The sequence below is a fragment of the Epinephelus fuscoguttatus genome, linkage group LG7 (genome assembly GCF_011397635.1).
Source record: "Epinephelus fuscoguttatus linkage group LG7, E.fuscoguttatus.final_Chr_v1".
In the NCBI taxonomy this organism is placed as follows: Eukaryota; Metazoa; Chordata; class Actinopteri; order Perciformes; family Serranidae; genus Epinephelus; species Epinephelus fuscoguttatus.
In genome coordinates, this window is record NC_064758.1 from 36225965 (window position 1) to 36246192 (window position 20228).

Genomic DNA, 20228 nt, shown 5'->3' on the forward strand with positions numbered 1-20228 from the left:
GCGTCAGTTCTCAGAGTGTTTATTCACTTCCCAGGCAACAGTGATGTTGGGACTTTGTGTCCTACATGTACATGTCCAGATTTATAAGCTGAGGGAAAAAAAAAACAAAAAACATGCACCTCATACTTATTGGTTTGTGGTTTTCAGGGACAAAATAATCAGCTGGTACAATGCAGTCATTTTCTAAAACGATATTGATCTCTAAATATATATTCTGAGAGCAACGATAAGTATTAAACCTTCTGTATTAAAGTGATTTGAGTCTAAAAGCACTGATTACAGAAAGAATTACAAAAAGGGCTGAAGTACTGACCCATTAATGACCTCGCAAATGCCGAATGAGTGCACTCGATAAGAAGCCAATGTAGTGTAACGATCATCAAAGTCAAATGGGAGGCAACACGGATGTTCACTGTTTGATGTAGGCCAAAGTCATAAGGCATATAGCAGCAACTGGAGTCTGAATCAACTCCGTCTATTCACGTTTTCTTATGATGAGTAGAAATATATTGCACTTTGAAGACAAACTGAAAAAATAATCTCACAGGTAACGACAGCAACGAGTACCACCGAAGAGAGTCATGCAAGTGGTGATTGGCTCCTCGGAGGTGAAGTCTACCACGGCGAAGCTGAATCTCTGTTGCACAGTCTGACTGTCGAAGGGTTGACCATCCAGTCGAGGAGGCAGCCCCCAAACTGCTGTACTTTTTTCAAGAGTACCTATTTGCATACTGGCAAACAAACATCTCCCTTTGTGTGGTTCTGTTTTTGTGGCATTTTAGTCTAGCTGCCCGTCCTCCCGTCTGCTTTTCCTCTTGAGGTTCTTCTTCTTGGCAAAGATCACTTTTCTCGTAGAACGCAGACGCCCGCGTCGCACCGCTGCGTCGCCATCGAAGTGACAACCTCCCAGGAGTCGATGACCGGGTCGTAACATTCAATACTGCTGAGGAGAGAGTTCCCGTCATATCTACAGAGATGTGAGACAAACAGAGGAACTGAGAGTTCTAACCACAACGATCAGCACAAGGATGTTTCACAATATAATGATCCACATAAACCTGATGATTTGTCTGATGAGGAGAGAAGAAGACGATGAAAAAGTTAATTTAAGTCTGAAACCACTTAAAGGACAGGTTCACAATTTTTAAGATCTTTCTAAAAACAACAGTCAGATGCCTGTGTGAACATTTAAACAGGTTTTGCTTGCTGTAATCGTTCCTCCCGTTCATACTGGCCATTAAGAGATCTCTTACTGAAGTGCTTTCAGTGTAAGTGATGTAGGACAAAATTCACAATCCTCCTCCTGTGCACAAACATGTTCAAAAAAGGTAGACAAATATAGTGGGGATCTTCCAATGTTAGTCTTTTTGTTACTATGCCCCATGGATATATTAGAGAACCGGATACAGTGACACTGCTCAGCCCTGCTTCTATTTTTTTCCAGTGGCCAATTCATCATTCATTCATTCATTGCATCGAAAATCCCCCGTGGCCCAAAAGGCATTTTCTTTATAGATCACAAGAGACATCTGTAAAACTGTTGACAACATACCTCGAACTGCAAACAAAATCAATTGTGACTCTTTCTATTATAAATTTTTGATCTATGCAGGTTTTATATAAGTAAAACTTTCCCAGAAAAGTGATTTTAAAAAACTGTGATGCCATTACAATGTAAAGTCTACTAGCCGAGCAGGGACTTGCGCGTGGAGCCAGCGAGAGAAACACTTCTGCATATACTCAGTGGGCCACATGACCCAAGAGGTAGCCTGGAAGCTAGAAACTTTTTGGGTATATCCACCAGGTGCGCAATTGTCATTGGAGTATTCCAGATCTAATAATACATCCATGATATGCCCTCACTGATGCTCAACTGTAAACACTGATCGGCGAAACAAAGTGCGGTGAGATGATAAAATATGATGCAGGAAGTCCAGTTTGAGTTACATATCCATTGGTCTGAAGCTTATCAGGCACCAAAACATCACACAGAGGTTCATGATACTACAAGGGAGGATTTCACTGCTCTGGTCTGACATAACAGTAGCAATCATTTTATCTTTCATTGCACTCACCTACAGCCCTAGTAGACAATCCTTCAAAAACTGATGTTGCTGCAAAGAAGCTACTGTTTGTAAAATGTGGGTGCTTCACACACAAAATTTGGGGGAATTCCCTCAGGACGTTCTTGAGATATCGCATTCACAAGAATGAGATAGACGTACAGATATACAAAGGGACAACACAAAAACATAATGCCTCTGTCCAGAGCTGTCGCTGGAGTGGAGGCATTAAAAATTTAAACCTACCCTTTAAACCCACTGTCACAGTCAGAAGGACATTAGAACTCTTTCTTACCCGGCGATGGCGTAGAGACGTCCTCTTAGGACAGTTGCTCCTACGTAACATCGAGGCGTGGTCATACTGGCTACAGTGGTCCAATAGTCTGTTCTGATGTTGTAAACCTCCACAGAGTCGAGGTGTGAAACACCATCAAAGCCTCCCACCACGTAGATGTGGTCGTTGAGTAACGCCACACCAGCGCCTGAAAACAGCAGAAAAGTCTCAGATATACAGAATCACACACAGTCAGCTGGAATATTTAACTTCATCCTCTTTTCTTACCTACCTGACCGCTTAGTGGCCATGGGTGTAACACTGGTCCAGTGGCCTGTGTGTGGGTCATACCGCTCCACTGAATTTAGGATGTTTAATCCGTCATATCCACCTGTGAGGAAATATCAGGGACATGACGAGTGTAGAGATGCTTACAAAATAATCATATGTAAGCTGCAGCCTGAATATGACGTGTCAAAGATTATCTATCCACACCTAGACAGTATATGAGTCCACTGGCCACCACCAGACCAGCTCCTTCTCTGGCAGTCTGCATATCTCCCAGCATGCTCCACTGGTCAATGTTAGGGTCGTATCGCTCCATGCTGGTGTGACGCCGGCTGCCATCGAAGCCCCCAGCCACATAGATCATGTCTGTTGAGAGCAAAATCAGATGGAACAGAATATTGTGTCAATTTCTAACAGAAAACATTCATAGAAAACTCCAGCGAAGGTGTGAGTCATTAGGAAGAGACAGAAACTTGCTCACCTCCGAGTGTCGTGGCTCCAGCGAGGCCACGACGCACATTCATGGTGGCGACCGTGTACCAAACACCGTCCTCGTCTGCTGTGTAGTCCAGGCACTCCACAGAGCTGAGCCTTGACCGTCCGTCATAGCCTCCGATGACATAAACTCGATCGTGGAGAGACACCGTGGCGACGTAACGTCTTTTCCGTGCAATGTTCTGTTAAACACACACCAGTCTGTATTAGGCAAATCTACAACGATAAAGAATGTCACCACACTCTCTTATAAATATTCAGTACTTACAGGAAGGAAGCTCCATTCTTGTGTTTTCGGATCATATTTCTCAACTATGTCTATCGGTGATTGTTGGCTGCCAAACCCACCTATAACCAACAGGACTTCTTTGGCACCTGAAGAGACGAATAAATCACTTTTACTGTCAGTGTGGATTACAAAATAAGGACACATGCATGTAGCTAAATTGCTATGAGGAAAAAAAAAAAAAAAAAAAAAAAAGGATTCTCACCTAATCTTGCTTGTGTGCGTGGGCCCTGCATCTCACTCCTCAGCTCCGGTCTTAAGTGGAATTTCTTGGCTTCATCAACAAGGTCTCGACATGGCAGGCTACACCGAATGAGGGGCTGAAACGTGTCAAAACACGCTTAATTATGGTGCTAACTGTGATAAATACTTCAACACATAATCCAAGCTTGGCGTGTGATTTACACATCAACCTGTTGCATGTCGTCTGGCTCACCTCAGCATCAATGACATCTGTAATGTAACGGGGGGTCAGGAGTGGCAGTCGGACGAATTCGAGCATGTCTGGCAGGTAGGGCTCTCGCTCTTTGCGGTTGTGTTTGACCCAGTTTAACACGGCTTCAAACACAGGCTCCTCTGAGTCCACCTACAGACAGACAGCACACACACACAGAAGAGTTACAGCTCCATTTAATTAAACAATTAGCTGACAAGTGCAGTAAAATATTCATTGTCTAACTCAGCCATTCGTCTCCAACTATAATCATTAATTGTTGCGTAATCAAAAAACACAATGTGCAACAACGCAGCCTGCTGAAGGTGAAACAAGCTGTAAATTCCTTTACATGAGAATGATGACACATAGTTTCACTGACCGTGACTGTGAATGACATGCATGGTCTAGTTTTGTGTTAAAAACAACAAAAATGACAGGATGAACCATTCGAGAGATTTGATGATGTATAAATCATTTTGTGATAATAGCTGTTTTTCACAAAGCAGGGCGTGCGGTTGGGGGCAGGAATTTCCTGAGCACAAAGACAAACCTAAATCAGGTTTTCTTCTCTGCAATTTTATTGTCAGTTCAATCCGCAAAAGCGAGTGGAATTAAGAGGGGGGCCCACCGACTGAGATTACAGCAGGTTGGTACTTGTTTTTCTGTCTGTGCAGTCAGGTGTGTGAAAGACAATCAGAGAGCTGTGAAAGTCAGGTGACACTTTGCTATTTTAGCTGCTTGTCAGGCACCTTAACACAAATTCTAACCACGACAGTAAACAGGTAGAAACATAAATGTAGTGGGGAGCAGATACGTCATTATAAACCCCGTTTCAATCAACACACCTTAAATTTCAATATGACAATTTTGACCAACACTTTAGTTTTTATATGACAGACACTTTTAGTAATGAGTGGATCTTCAAGCGTTTATATATATTAATTTTGACTGAACGTAAACGTATATATGTATTCTAATCCTCACTCGGAGAAAAAAAAAAAGTGTTGCGGAGCATTTTTCCTGTGGGCTCCAACAACACAAAACCCTTGAGCTTGCCTGAGAAGGATTAAATGCACAAACCCCACTATTTTTAAATATCCCATGGACACAGACTCTCACTGCAGCCTGTTCTATTTTGTTCTGAAAATGTCGGCGTGCAGCCTCGTTCTGTGGACGATTGGACTTTTGGTTCCAAAAGTACTATACTGAAAGTGTTTGATGGAAACAGGGCTTTATAATCTACCCGTAACCTTTTTATCAATACGTATATTTTTGGACTAACCCCTTTGCAATCACCAACATTCTGTCCAGTAACTGTCATTTAATTACAAATTTTTACTAAGTAACTGATTACAATTGCCTTTATTTTGTAAACTAATTATGTAACTCAATAACTAGTTACTCCCCAACACTGAACACAGTTCATCATTTCACAGAAGTCTCATGACTCTGTTCACTAATTAGCTGTGGTTATTCTCTGGCCACAATTCTGGCTGAAAGTTTAACTATCACCCAAAGTTTCAGTTTGACTGCACTTCGCTGCAGAATCAAACAGCCGCAGCCCTGAGCCGCCATCCCTGCTTTCTATAGACACTGCGTGGCAGGTCACCGCAGGCTGCACTTTGGAGCTGCTTAGTGTGTTTTTGTCGTTACGACAATAAAAAGCAGAACAAACAGACCGAAAAACAGCTTCTTTCCTGGAACTGTCCTCTGTTACCCCTCCTCACTGGCAGAGACTGAAAAAGACTACATGCTGTAAACATTAACCTCATCAACCCTTCCCCAAAACACACTCAAACTGTGTGACACTGTGTCCATATTTTGCTTGTCTGTATTTTGACTCTGTTTATTTTGCTTGTTACTAATTTGTTTGTTACTTTTATGCACACTACTGAGGAGCTGCTAAACTGATTTTCATTGTTCTGAGTACAATGACAACAAAAATTTATTCTATTCTATTACAGTGTTCAGTTACAGCAGATCAAGCGCCCTCAACTGAAAATAAAGTACAAAACAACTCGTTTTCTTACCTGGATTTCATCACATTTTATGAGCTTTTCGACTTCTGTCTGACTGAGCAGCATGAACTCCTCGTGCTGAACCACCTCGGAAAAATGCTTCTGGGAGAAGAGCTCAGCGGCCTGCATCAGGTCGAGGCAGTTGTGAGTTTCAGCAAAGTCGCGAATGCCCAGGCAGTTGGAAGGATCGAGCTGACTCTCCAAAAAATCACAACACGCTCTCTTTACCCCTAAGGAAGGCAAAGAAAACACATTTGTTTTTATTTACACTGGTGTGGCATTCAAATTCCTCATGTTATTCAGCAACTCTTAATTTGAAAATGCCAAAGACAACTGCAAAATGGTGTCTTGCCTCAAAGATTCTGCAGGGTTCAATGAGCTAAAGTTAAAACCTTTTGAGATCTATTTTAAGACCACGTTTTTTGATCATACCAGCCAAAGTTTAAAAGTGTGATGGAAAACAAGTGCAGATCATAAGACATAAAATTATTTGACATTTAAACATTTGACTGTAAGATTCCCGTGTACTGTAGCTAGCAGTGCTGACAGTGTTTCCTGCAAGTCTGATGCTGCTGCTGACTGAATTTCCACAAAAAAGAAGTGAACAGCCTCCTGCAGCACGACTCTACTGTCTAACAATGCCACTTTTAGTTTGAAGTGTATAAAACGTCCAGCAACCACCCACAATCACACACAACAAAGACATTTTCTAACTAAAATATCTATGTGCAGCAGGCAAGAGAAAATATCTAAAACATTTGTTTATAAGTTAAAACTGTTTAATATCCACTTTTGTGCCAAATTCAATTATTTTCAAGACCTGCAGATACCCTTTGATTATACTCACAATATCAGATGGCTTAAACACACACTTTTCACGAGCGTACAGCAAGCACTCCTGACTTTACCTTTGAGCTGCAGTAAGCACGCTGCAGGAAGCAGCTCTTGCACGTTCTCCACTGTAACTAGCACCGTCTCTGTGTACACAAAGTCCAAAAGGATCTCCATAGTTGCTGCAGTGAGCCCCTGAATGTCGACAAAAGATTTCCCCTTCTCTGCGAGCTGCAGAGCCACAGAAACAGAGAATATCAGGCACAGTGACAAGGAACATATATGTAGAAGGATTAGTTAGAAGCATTGGGTATTCTCCTGTAGCAATACCGATAATTGTCTTGTTTACTAAAGTCAAACACTGCCTTATTCCTCATATATGCATGTCTAGCATCAATTTTTTATTTTATTGTCCTGATTGTCTGAACTGTAATTTTACTGCTTGGTCTATTCTGTGCACATGACATGTATTACATATGTGTGTCTTGGAAGAGTGATTCCTCTTCATTTGCGGTTCTTCCATTTTTTTCCCCGTTAACGGTTTTATTGGGGGAGTTTCTACTTGTCAAAATCTAGAGTCTAAGGACAGAGGGTGTCATATGTTGTACACATTGTAAAGCCCCTTGAAGCAGATTTGTGATATTGGGCTATAAAAATAAAACTGACTTGACTCAGAAAAGCCAATAAAAGACTGAAGAATAAACAGATCATACTCAGATGCGTTCATCTTTGTCCCTGAGAAGATTCCTTTGTTCCCTTGAAAATAAAAAGCCATATGTAAAAAACAAACTGTTTCAATTGATCCACACTGCGTGGAAAATAATAGGTGTCAAAGAGCACATTTCCATGTAGTCGATTTTTGATCATGCTACTCTAAGTCAAGCCAATAAGATCATCACTGACTCCTCTCACGTTCTGCATTCAGAGTACGAGCTGCTGCCCTCTGGTAGGAGATTTAGAGTGAGTCATTAAAACACTGAACAGATTTAAAAATCCATTCATACCTCTGTCTGTAAAGCTTTTAAACAATGGCAGATAAAGCCAAATCTGGCACTGGATTTTGCTACGTTGGGTATAATGTTGATTTGTCTATGTGCTATGTAATATGTTGTATTTCTGTGGCTGCAGTATGTGTGTAGGGCCCAAGACAAATTCCCAACTCTGTAGGACAATGAAGTTGAACTTGATCTTGTAGAGTCAAACAATATTAACGATTCAATGTCTTTCGGAGCACTCCAGCATTTATAGCATTACCTCACTGGTGAACATGGCACAAAAGTAGTCACTGCAGGCAGCCAAGACGATCCGGTGCGCCGGAAAATCTGTGTTCTCCACCCTCAGTGTGATATCACAGAGTGTGTTGCTCTTGCGAAGTGAGTTCATGGCATTGAGGATGGATTTGGCATGAGAGTTGGTCATGATGTCCTTGGGAGCCATGTTGCCTTGAGAATCGCTCACAGATCTCAAACTACTCCAGGAATCTAAAACAGATAAGACAAGCTTTGTTGAGAAAAATCTTGAGGAGGAGACACTTCTTTATACTCACCTTTCACTGCATCATTTGCACATAAAACACTTACTGTGTGTCTTGTCATTTGATGAGTGATTGAGTATATATGAGTGCATTAAATGAGTGTGAAAGTGTGTGAGATTGAAACTTGTGTTTCAAGGTGACAGAAAAGGGTGTTTGCTTGATGTGTAAAAAGTTAGAAAGCCAGAGAAACAAAGATGCAAATTATATTCAGGTACTGTACTTTAACACTGTTTTGAGATATTAGTGCTTAACTTGTACAATTTGTGAGACTTGCACTTCATTTTTGAGTATAATATAGTACTGTATACTCATTTATGTCATTTGTATGATAGCTGTAGTCAGCAGATTAAGATTTTTCATGCAAAACATGGCAAACTAATAAAAACGTGTCCCATCTTCAGTAACAGGAATTTGAGGTTTGATATAAAACTACACATTTTTGTGCTAATAATTGATGCTTAAGGGAATTTTTGAGTGCAAGTGAGTCACTTATAACTTGGTAATTTTGTGTTATTGCTAATGCAACTTACCGTTAAAAGATTTGAATACTTTTTCCACCACTGGGAGGCAATAACTATAGCTACACATTAGCAAGCAGCAGCCAACGACAGCTGAGGGCTAACGCCAACGCTAGACAACAACTAGGAAAACAAACAGGCATATAAAGTGAGCCGAGGCCAGAGGAAGACAACACATGAAGCGACACACACAGAAGAACTTGGCAAGAATTTGTGTAATACCTGTCGCAGCCGTAAAGCTGATTCAAAACGTCTAGCTAAGTTGCGTTGCTAGCTAACGTTAGTAGCACCAAAGTCCCTTGTCCCAGTTCCTGCTGTCAGTCACACTGCCTGGAGAACAGCCACTGAACTACAGCTAATCCATGATGACCTCTGATAGGTCACAGCACGCGCCGCCTCCTCGAAGACATATGTGTCTAAAATGTCACATATAATCTCATATCGTCCTCGGTGCGAGTTTTAACCAGCTCGGATATCTCGTTGACTAAACTGCAGCAGGTCACAGCAGCACAGACTCCACAGATTGGACGTAAACAGACCGTTACGTGAGTGTACGTGCGCGCTCCCGCAGTAGGACGCGTCACGTCCCAGACACAAGATGCCTTCCGCGCGTCCTCGCTGCTCTGTCTCTACAGCTGCCGTTGAAATGGTAAAGTGAGAATTTCTTGCTACTAAAGTTGTGTATTCTGGTTTTATCAGGAGATTTAAATCGCGAAACACACCCGGAGAACCCGGAGTGGATTATAATCTCTTTTAAAAAAACACATTGTGCTCTTTTTTTAGCCACCGGAGGACGGCGGCTGCACCGTGTAGGAGGAGCCAGCGGCGTGTTTCCGCTAACCAGCGCCGAGAGAGGTAACACGGTAATCTATGCTGCCCTGCTGAGAATTACAGGATATTGGCGGAACAGTTGTCAGCTATTGCGGGACACTGTTAGAGTAAAAACTGCTAAATCACCGGGGAGCTGCGGGTGTCCATATCTGGGGAGGAAGAAGAAGAAGGAGTGGCAGCTGGACTGTCAGCAATGGAAGCCGAGTTTCGGGAAATCGATGAAAACGGGAGTTGGAGCGCCATTTATCAGGTAGGACCTCTCCGGCAAAACCAAGGTGGAAATGGACTGTTAGTGAAGCTCATACTTTCAGGGCCAAATGTTAGCTGTAATGCACGATGAGACTGCAGCAGCGGAGCTACCAGTCAGTGTAGTTATCAGCCTCGTTCGTGTTTAGTTGAGTCCGCGGATCAATGTGATGATTGATGTGTCTCCCTGGGTCTCAAGCAAGCAGCACCTCCCATCACTTGACTGTTATATTACTGTATATTACATACAAGCTGTACATGTGGTGTCACCTTTTGTTTATTTCAGCTTTTACTCACCTTGGATCAGTGGTTGGAAGTACTCACATCTTGTACTTGAGTAACAGCAGCAACACTGCAAGTAAACCCTGCAGTCAAACCCTAATTAAGTAAAAGTACACAAGTATTAGCACCAACTATATGTAAATATTAAAAATATACTCATTATACAGAATGGCTATTCACAAAACAGATTAAAAATACAAGTACAATTCATAGGAAATAATCAAGATGTGAAATGGTACTATCTGACAAGCTATCAAATCTTGAGCTAAGGGGCCCAGACATGAAGCTGATTGTATTTTTAAAATGTGCTCACTAACAAGTAGTCTAGAATTTAGGAAAAGTGCATGTAATATCTTCCTGAGACCCTTTGTCCTCATATGAGGACACAAAATTTTGGGTTTACTTGATTTAATGTTTCATTCTGCCTAGTTTAGACCTGTTGTCCTCGTTCGTGGACACTTGTTTGTGCCATCTAGTTGTAGTGAGAGCACAATACACAAGGTTCGAAACCTGACCTCATTTCATAGTTGAAACTTATTTATTTATGATTAATAATGTTTGTAGTTTGATTTGATAACAAATTTGACCACTTTTAGCAACAGTAGCAAGCTGTTAATTAGGAAGTACTTGTTTGAGGACATTGGGACTTAACTGGGTCCTACTGATCCCAAATAGCTAGGAGGAATTAAAAATGCACGGCAAACAAACGTTCGGGTTTTAAAAGGATTCACAGTAACATTTATAACCTACAAAACTCCCAAGACTAACCAAAGATCTAGACTAAACTACCCTAATGCTAACTACAAAATTGTCCCAAGACATTTTATCCATCAGTCTAAACATTGGTTTCATCGGTGAGAATCAAATATATTCTAACACTAGGTTAAAATAAGTGATGCAGATATTGTGCAAGCATCACTCATGTTGCAGCTGGTAACTGTGGAGCTATTTCTGACTACTTAATATACTGCTGAGAAGCTTAATGTATTAGTTGGTACTTTAGTTGTATTTTGTATTGTCTGAATCTGCAAAGTAGCTGACTCGGTGGCAACTGCAGTAGTAAAAAGTTGGCGCCAAAATTGTTGTGGAGAAGAAGTCTAAGTAGTATAAAATGGAAATTCTCAATTAAGGTAACATATTTGAGTAAATATACTTAGTTATATTCCAACCACTGCCTTAAATGAACTTATTTTAATGGTTTGTCCACAGTTTCCTGCACAGAACTTCCATTATTTACAGCTCAGTGTGTTATTATATTTTCACAGTTTACTTAGATGAGAGAGCGTGCTAACATACCACACACCAAAATGTTTTTCTACAGAATTAAATAAAGAAACAACCCCCTTTCAAGAGTCATTATACATGCTAAGATTTTAGGTTTTAAAACAACCACAGGGACACAACCTGCACCATTCATGTTACATCAGAACTCAAATGTCATGTAAATGTAATGCTAATGTAATGCTATTTTTGTATCCTGTCACAGGAGATTCGCCAGCAGTCATGTGAACTCCCGTGCAAGGTTGCCAAATTACCTGAAAACAAGACTCGGAATCGTTACAGAGATGTTAGCCCATGTAAGTTGCTCTTTTGTCTCTCTGAATGCACCACACAGAAAAAAAATACTCTTTTACATTGATGACAGCTCTGTGATCGGCTGTTAATGTTCAAGCGTAAGCCAGCGGTAACTTATTCTGTAACGTTAAAGCAGCACGATGTTAAACTGAGTCTTCCACAGTTGAATGTTATACAAGCATGCCAGCTTACTGCTGTTTGACCTCAGTCATTTGAAACAACACAATGTCAGTATTACACAATAGGCAGAGCGCTGCCTTACTGTGGACGCACGTAATAAAGGATGTGACTTCACATAAAATAACTTCTGCTCTTTTTTTTTTGAAGAGAGAAAGTACAAAGAGGTGACGCTACATGAGGGTGGCAACATAATAATCATCTGTATTTAAAACCCATTTGTATAGGCTTGCTTTTATGTAATACTGAATGACATTTAACAACAGGGGTGTAAATGTGACAGGGTTAGTTCAACAGCTTATGTGCACCTGTATTCTCATCACACAACTGGACACTGACGAATGATTAAAAAACAAAGTAAAGTTGTATTGGAAACTGGAGAGAAAGGAAACAGCAGGAAATGAATCACACCAATTTGTCATAACAATCTTAAACCAAACAATCAGACAAGTATAAAACTCTGTGGACGCGCTTTAGTTGATCTATTAAAACGTCACATCAATCACGAGTGCCTGTCTCAGCAGATTTTATTCACATTTAAATACTGTATCTATTTTGAACTTTTATCATTTATGTTCAGCCATCCTAGCAGACACACTGTTTTTAACCACAGATGTGTCTTTCCATGTAATAATATTTATTTGGTGTGGTTCAGTGTTTAAAATGAATTATTATTCAATATTTTTTCCTGTAATATCACCATCCAACAGCTGAACTATGTGGTTTCCTCTTTTTCACACTGAATAAGCTATGCAAATTATGCAGAGTAGTTACTGTATATGTGCCGTCGAGTGTGTGAAAATGTGAAAAACCGTAAACTGAAACTCGCTTGTGCTGTTTACTTTTTAACTGAAATGTTCCTTCAGTGGACGCATCAAAAACAAAGTTGACATTATGTGTCTCAGTATTAAAAAGCTACCAGCTGTGTTTTGTTCAAAGACACGACCGGTCATATGTTCCCAGCAGCTGTGTCGGTCTGAGAAGTACATTTTTAGTCCCCTGAGGGTTGTGACATGTTTAAAGCACACAGGCATATTTTTCTTCTTCTCCTCAGTTGACCACAGCAGAATATGTCTGCAGCTGGGTACAAACGACTACATTAACGCCAGCCTAATAACAGTAGAAGAGACACAGAGGAACTATATCCTCACTCAGGTAAGCACGAGTCAGTACACACTCCTCAGACACAGATGGTCCCACGCTGACACAGAATTCAAACCTGTTATTTATATGATATTGCACAATGTTTATACCAGGGAAAAACTGTGATGCAAATACTTTGACAGCAGCAAGGAAGTAGGTATGGGTGGGGCTATTGTCTGTGCTGTGGCATGGAAAACTTCACACTGAAGTCAGAGGTTTCTCCAGAAAATAAATAAATAAATATAGACAAAGACAGAGAGATTTAGCCTGCCCTAAATTATAAACATGGGGCTGACAATTCAAAAGCCCCTCTGAAACAGTTTCAACTGAACATCATGAAGGTCGGATTTATTGGCAAGAAGAAAGGACACTGAAACAGAACGACAATATTGAGTTTGTCAGTATAAGTTTTTTCTCTCTGGCAGACATAGGGCACTAAAATAATGCCTTATCATGCTGACATGTAAAGGCCCAGCCACACCAAACCAACTTCAGAGAGCTGCATTGCCTGACTTCAAAAAGGGAAACTGGAAGACTGTCTTGACTTTTTAGCCAGTTAGCACTTTAACAACACTGTCCAGTCTTGAAAGAACAAGGTATATGTACTGTACACCAATGAACAATAACACAAACCATCGGGTAACGTTTCTGCTGAAGTGCTCAATGGCCAAAGAAAAATAATCTCACCTAATGGAACAAGTTTGTTTTGGTCTTTCTCCCTCTTAAAATGAGATGTTTGTTTACTTTCCTCACTTCTGTCTCTCTTCTCATACACTGAGGTATGGTGCCCCCCCCCCCCCCCCCAAAAAAAAACCAAAACAAAAAAAAAACAGGGTTCAAAAAGGGTCAACAGATGCTCACCGATCGATGGCTCAACATTAACTGACGGACAAATATCAGCTTGGTGTGTCATGGCCTTAATGTTTCTAGCTAGCTATGAGAATTTTGTTAGTGGTTCAGCGCTTGGTTGTATATTGTGTATCTCTGAATGCTTCCTGTGGGTGTGGTTTTGTTATGTTTGGTTTTGAGTATGACACATTGCACTCTGTCTATATACTGCTAATAAATCAAAGGCTTCCTGCTGCACTGGCTCAAGACACTAGGCGTATACGATCGTAAAAATCAGGTGTTATTAAGAATAGAGTAAGTAGTCACATAGGAATATAAAGCAATGGATGTCCAGCTTACTCACTGTGAAAGTCCACGGTATGGGCCAGCAGTCCAAAACGCATCCGAGGCACTCTGACTGTGGTAGAATAGTTTATAAATTTTTGGATAGATTCTTGATGAGTTTTAAATTGACTATCTGTCCCCAGTGCATTTAATACCCTGATGAAGACTCTTTATTCAAAACCCGTAAAGGATTTTTAACCATAATCAGAGTGCCTCAGATGCATTTTTGGACTGCCAGCCCATACTTTGGACTTAAACACTGAATAATCTGGACAGCCATTACTTTTTATTCTTATGTGGCTTCCTGAGAATTGAGAAAAAAATTAGGGAGTGCTACACTGGCTGAAGACACTAAGTGTAGGCGATCGTAAAAAGGATAGTGAAAGTGGTCACGTAGGAATAAAGCAATGGATGTCCAGCTTACTCACTGTGAAAGTCCACGGTATGGGCCAGCAGTCCAAAAATAGTTTGTGGATAGACTCTTGATGAGTTTTAAATTGATCATCTGTCCCTAGAGCATTTTATACCCTTAGAATTAAATTATTTTTTTAACCCCAAAAGCATGAACAAACAGCAAAAGGTTTTTTTTAAATCCTCAGATTGCTTACTGTAAGTAGCCTGAGAAGTGAAACGTGGGTATAACAAAGTCCACAAATCCCTTGCTGCTGCTCATGATGCTTGTCGCTGTGAGTGACTCAGAGTGTTTCAACATTTTTATCAACTATTCCCATCTCTCATCTGGATTTTGGCAGCTGGACAGTAAGAGCAGTGAGGTCCCAATGGGAGATGCCCACTTGGTCTTTAGTATGCAGCTGAAGTTTAGATTTCAGTGTTTGTTGAGCCAAGTATTTAGACTGTACACTGAAGATTTAATATATCCGTCTCTTCTGTAGAAGTCTTTTTTAAGAATATCAAATGCCTTGCAGAAATCTTTAAATAGATGCACTGTTCTTATTTAGCTATACTAAGAATAAATTCCTCTCTGCTAACACAACAGTCGTTCTTTTTTTTTCCTCAGGGACCCCTTCCAAATACATGTGGCAACTTCTGGGAGATGGTGTGGGAGCAGAGGACCCGTGGTGTAGTGATGCTGAACAGAGTCATAGAGAAAGGATCTGTAAGCAGTGGCTTCTCTTCTTACAGTGTGACTTTCTTAAAATGTGACAGTCCTAGTAACCTCACTGCTCTTTTCTTTCTGTTATGTGCATCTTTGTTTTGTTTTAGATTAAATGTGCCCAATATTGGCCACAGAGAGAGGAGAGAGATATTATCTTTGAAGATACCAATTTCAAGCTCACCTTTGTCTCAGAGGACATCAAATCTTACTACACAGTCCGTAAGCTGGAGTTGGAAAATCTGTCTGTAAGTTTTTTCTCCTCTTTAGATTTTGTGTGTGCGAAAGTCTTTTTATTTAAGAGGTTTTTTAATTCTTCTTTGCATGTTTGATTTTCTTTTACAGACTCAAGAGACTCGTGAGATTTTACATTTTCACTACACCACCTGGCCTGACTTTGGGGTACCAGAGTCTCCTGCCTCCTTCCTTAACTTCCTGTTTAAGGTGCGGGAGTCGGGTTGTCTGAATTCAGACCACGGACCAGTGGTGGTGCACTGCAGCGCCGGCATTGGACGCTCCGGGACATTTTGTCTTGTGGACACCTGCCTCTTATTGGTTTGTACAGAGCTCTGCTGTTAAGGAATCACGACATTAACTGTCTGTCTGTAAAATAGATTAACACCTGTGCCTGTGATCATTGTTAAACCAATATTAATGAAACTGACTCTGCTGCTGTAGAACTGAATTATATTCAGTAGCTAAAGACTCAGGACTCTTAAAACTGAATGTTTTTGCTGTGTTATGTAGATGTCCATGCGTAAGGACCCGTCTTCAGTGCGTATTCGTGACATTCTACTGGAGATGCGACGCTATCGAATGGGTTTGATTCAGACAGCAGATCAACTCCGCTTCTCCTACCTTGCTGTCATTGAAGGTGCCAAGTACATCAAAGGAGATACATCTGTGCAGGCAAGTCCTTCCTCTCTACTCTGCTCTTTGTTCTGAAGTTACAAATTTCACTAAGTTTATGCGCTATTCGACATAAGGCAAAACTCCCAGTTTTTGCAAATACTCAAAGAGATTTTGTTTTTTCTCAAGGAGTCATGGAAAGAGCTCTCGAACGAGGAAGATGATCCTCCAGAGTTCACCCCTCCGCCTCCTCTTCCTCCTCCCAGAGACCCTTACAATGGCAGAGTTGAGCCATCCTTTTTCCCTGAAAATGATGAGGTCATCCAACAGATGGAAATCCGCAGTCTGGGGTAATTACCTGAATAATGTTTTGGAAAAATTTTGTTTCAGTTTGACTATCGTCGTTAGTTGAAAATACAAAACAGTATTTGGTTGCATCAGCTATTTGTAAACCAGCGTGATGATATAGTGAACACCTGACAAAACTTGTAAATACAGTAATGACTTTGTTTTATTTATATGTGCAAGCATTAGAAATGTGTTCCACAGTTAGAGGATTTATGAGTACTCTGAAAATATTAAAATACTTGATTAGGGTAACCTAACTGACGTCATTTGGTCCTTTTAGTCCAAGGTAATAACATTACATTTTGTTAGTTTGGTGAAATGTACATTAAAATAATCCTTGTTTACATCATTATTAAACACCGTCTTATGAAGTGTTGGGGCGGATGTGTCAACCATATATGACTGTTTCTGAAGATGTTTTATTAGCAAGCTAAGCCATGGGTTGCTCAGTTTCCATGAGGATACAGCCTGTTACATCTTACGTAGATTTTAAAAACGAAAGTGGTTGTTGTGTTCGTAAATCCAATCTGATTCTCTACACACTATTTTAATGTAGCCTTTTATTTCTACATCCTCTTGAGACCAGGACTTTTGTTTGGTATGCATTTTTAATGTCTCCTAGCTATTTTGGATCAGTTGGACCTGATAAGTATAAAAAACGAAACACTATCAATGATAATTACTTCCCAATGTCTTCAAACGAGTACTTACTAATTAACAGTGCCTTAGATTAGCTTCTATTCCATATCAAACTACAAATAATATTAATCATAAATAAACAAGTTTCAACCATACAATGTGATCAGGTTTTGGACCAGGTCCACTTTTGTATCAGGGTCAGCTGCAGACTGACTTGGAAGATACGTCTGCCATCTTGTTTTTACATGGATTAGTGCATTGTGCAAATTATCCTTCTGCATGTTGACCGACGGAAACCTTGTTAGGACTTCCTTGAGACAGTCACAGTTTGATCGTCTTCTCGGCGCTCTGCCAGGGCCACTAGATGGGATAAAAAAGTGTCCAAGAATGAGAAGAACAGGTCTGAGTTAAGTAGAATGAAGTATAAGGTCAAGGAAACCCAAAATTTGATGTCCTCATATGAGAACACAGGGTCTGAGGAAGATATGAATGGACAAACGGTTAAGTTTCATTGACACTGCGCCTGGTGCTCTGCTGCTCCCGCTGTTTAGAATACGATCAGCTGCTCCGAGAGTGTGGTGCTCTGAATAACCCAGTGGTATTCTAACAGCACTCCAAATTAGTTTGTGCCAGAGTGTGCTTTAGTGCTCAGAGTGACTTTTTGCTAATGCACCAAATGTGTTTGTGAGAAAGAGAGACGGATCGCGGAGCACAACCTCAAAAATAGAAGATCAATATGTAGCGGTGAATGTTAATGTGGCGGGCCACTACAAATACATTAAATGAAGGTTAACTAACTTGCACGGGGACATTAAAGCCATCCTTTATTCAACTCAGGTCCTCACAAGACTCAGGGCTGCGACAAAGGAACATTGCTGCCCCCCAGCCTCCTGCTGACGGTGCCCAGCTCGATGGCCACATGGGAATCGGAGATCATTCCTCCAAAGCTCCGACCATATCTGAGCAGCAGCAGGAGATGGAGGAGCAGGAGTTACCAGAGGCAGCGCAGCAGCAAAAAGAAAGCTCTCCTGTGCCGGGGACTTGGTCCCCTCTACTAACCAATGTGTGCCTGTGCACGGCGCTGGCTCTCAGTGCTTACGTCTGTTATCGAGCCTGTTTCCACTGATGTCTGTCCTTCCTTCCTTTTTTTGTTTTCCCTGTCTCTCCACTGATGTTGCAAAGTGGACTCGGCTGACCCATCAGCCTGCTTTGACTCTGAGTTTACTCTGTGAGTGAGTGGATTGTTTGGACTCGCAGATTCAGGTTCACTCGTTTATTTTACAAATGCAGTGCGAAGTGGTTGGCTGGTTGGGATTAACAGGCTGCCAGTCCTCATTGCCCCACTCAAATATACTTTCAATACGTCATCATGGATGCTCAGGGCCTCAGTTTTTCAGGTGTCACATCGCAAATACGTGTCCCGACTTAAACACAGACGATACATGTCTGTCGAGGAGGAGGGTTTTGTTTTAGCTCCCCTGTTCTGTGAACATGATGAATGGCCTGTCAGACATTTTACACATGTTTCCTCTCTTATTTACCAAATGACACTTTTATGTGTTCTTCTATTTCATCCTTTATGAAGGTGTCCGTTAGGATTTCACACATTTCTCCACCTTCTCTTTCTTTTGCGTTCACAAATGATCAGAAATCACAGAGCCAGATTTTTGACCAGCCTGTCTGAAAACATGCCAGTAAGGGAGACACTTTTATAAACTGTTTTTTTTTTCTAATGGGTCAATATTAAACCCAACAGTAAGGTGAAGTATGTGAACGTAAGAAGGAAGCAATCCCCACGAGATAAGAGATGCATGCTGGGGTGGGCATTGAATTATCTGCCCTCACTGGTCGGCCTGTGTAGGGCTGCAGGAGGCATGCTAGTTGAGTACATACAGTACATGTGTGTGTTTTTGTGTGTTTGTGTATTGGGCGCGAGTGGTAGTTAGTGGAGCTTTCTACTGATGCTTGAGTTAAATCTACTCAGTGAGAAATGATTAATATAACATTTACAGAACGTCAAATGTGAGCTGTAGACTGAGTTACCTCTGGGTAACTGATTCCCTCTGCGTTTTCTCTCCCTGGTGGCTCAAGAATTCCCCCACTGTGGGATCAATAAAGTTTATCTTATTGTAACAGTGACACAGAAATGTCTTTAAAAATGGTGCAGAGACAAGGTGGCATGTATGATTGTCCATTTATCTGGCATTCTCAAATTGACAGTGGCTTTTGATTTAAATGTTTTGGATCTTTTCAGTCACAATGGATAAAAATGTGTGGAGGCTTTTAATGCCAAGAGAATGTGTAATATAACATAAATGCAACTCTTATAAAGTAATATGTGTTCAGTTAGACACAAGAATGCCAGCTTATTGAGACACAAAGTAGCTACCACCCAACTTTTCGCCAGCAATACAAATACTTAATAATAACGTGTCACCCTTTATCAAACTCTTGAGTTTAAAACAGGGAAACAGGGATTTTAAACAAACCAAAAATCAAACACCAGCACAGGGATGAAAACAATACACTGTAGTGATGATCCGTTGTATCATGGCGTGGCCCTGAGCTGGCAATATTGTTTTGTATAATCCTTTTTTTTTTTTTCTAGCATGCTGCATTTGTGAATCAACAGGTTTGTCCTAAGAAGAGATTAGCTAAGCTGCTAGCATTCAGTTTACCTTTGTGACTCGACAAAGTTCAGTACTTGAGTCTGACAGCTGTACTTTTCTTTAGAATGTATAAACATCCTCAACAAGGACGCACCCTTGTTAGATATATATATATTTTTTTCAAATCAGGTTTCAGTGTGCTGAGTTTTTTTTTGTTCTGCTTTAGCAAGGGATTAAACCTCAGCACCTGTGCAGCCATTGCACCAGGTTTTCCTGTTTTTTTTTTCTATACTTCTGCTGAGCTCAAAAACATGTATTTTTTTATTTACATTTGTTGTTTTCATTTTTAAATAAAAAACAAAGTCTACTGTTAATCTGTTCTGTTTTTTTTTGTTTGTTTGTTTGTTTTTAAAGAAACAATTGAAGTCTATGACCTCACTCCAAGTCTTACCTCTGCAACAATGACTGTGGTAATAAAAGGTCACACATCACTGTGTTT

The 20228-nt window shown here is 40.7% G+C and overlaps 2 protein-coding genes across 4 annotated transcripts in view; one reads left to right on the plus strand and one right to left on the minus strand.

Moving 5' to 3' along the window:
- Positions 1-311: 311 nt before the first annotated feature.
- klhl12 (kelch-like family member 12) overlaps positions 312-20228 on the minus strand; it is a 45022-nt gene continuing 25105 nt past the window's right edge. The window contains exons 4-15 of one of the 3 annotated variants that reach the window (XM_049581495.1): positions 10118-10198; positions 7946-8172; positions 6769-6922; positions 5873-6090; positions 3843-3992; positions 3612-3726; positions 3389-3495; positions 3107-3302; positions 2833-2991; positions 2630-2728; positions 2359-2545; positions 312-967 (exon numbers count right to left, since the gene is read on the minus strand). In XM_049581495.1, coding sequence (XP_049437452.1) covers positions 841-967; positions 2359-2545; positions 2630-2728; positions 2833-2991; positions 3107-3302; positions 3389-3495; positions 3612-3726; positions 3843-3992; positions 5873-6090; positions 6769-6922; positions 7946-8172; positions 10118-10198 — 1820 coding nt within the window. In that variant the 3' untranslated portion in view covers positions 312-840. Of the gene's footprint in view, positions 968-2358; positions 2546-2629; positions 2729-2832; positions 2992-3106; positions 3303-3388; positions 3496-3611; positions 3727-3842; positions 3993-5872; positions 6091-6768; positions 6923-7945; positions 8173-8755; positions 8912-8965; positions 9267-10117; positions 10199-20228 lie in introns of those variants that run through there. The other 2 variants (XM_049581498.1, XM_049581497.1) reach the window with 2 other exon arrangements.
- ptpn1 (protein tyrosine phosphatase non-receptor type 1) lies at positions 9275-20183 on the plus strand. The gene is made up of 10 exons (XM_049581499.1): positions 9275-9392; positions 9527-9824; positions 11589-11679; positions 12909-13009; positions 15189-15287; positions 15395-15532; positions 15630-15839; positions 16032-16193; positions 16323-16483; positions 17958-20183. Exons 2-10 carry the CDS (start codon positions 9768-9770, stop codon positions 18244-18246), a joined length of 1308 nt encoding a protein of 435 aa, XP_049437456.1. The 5' UTR covers positions 9275-9392; positions 9527-9767; the 3' UTR covers positions 18247-20183.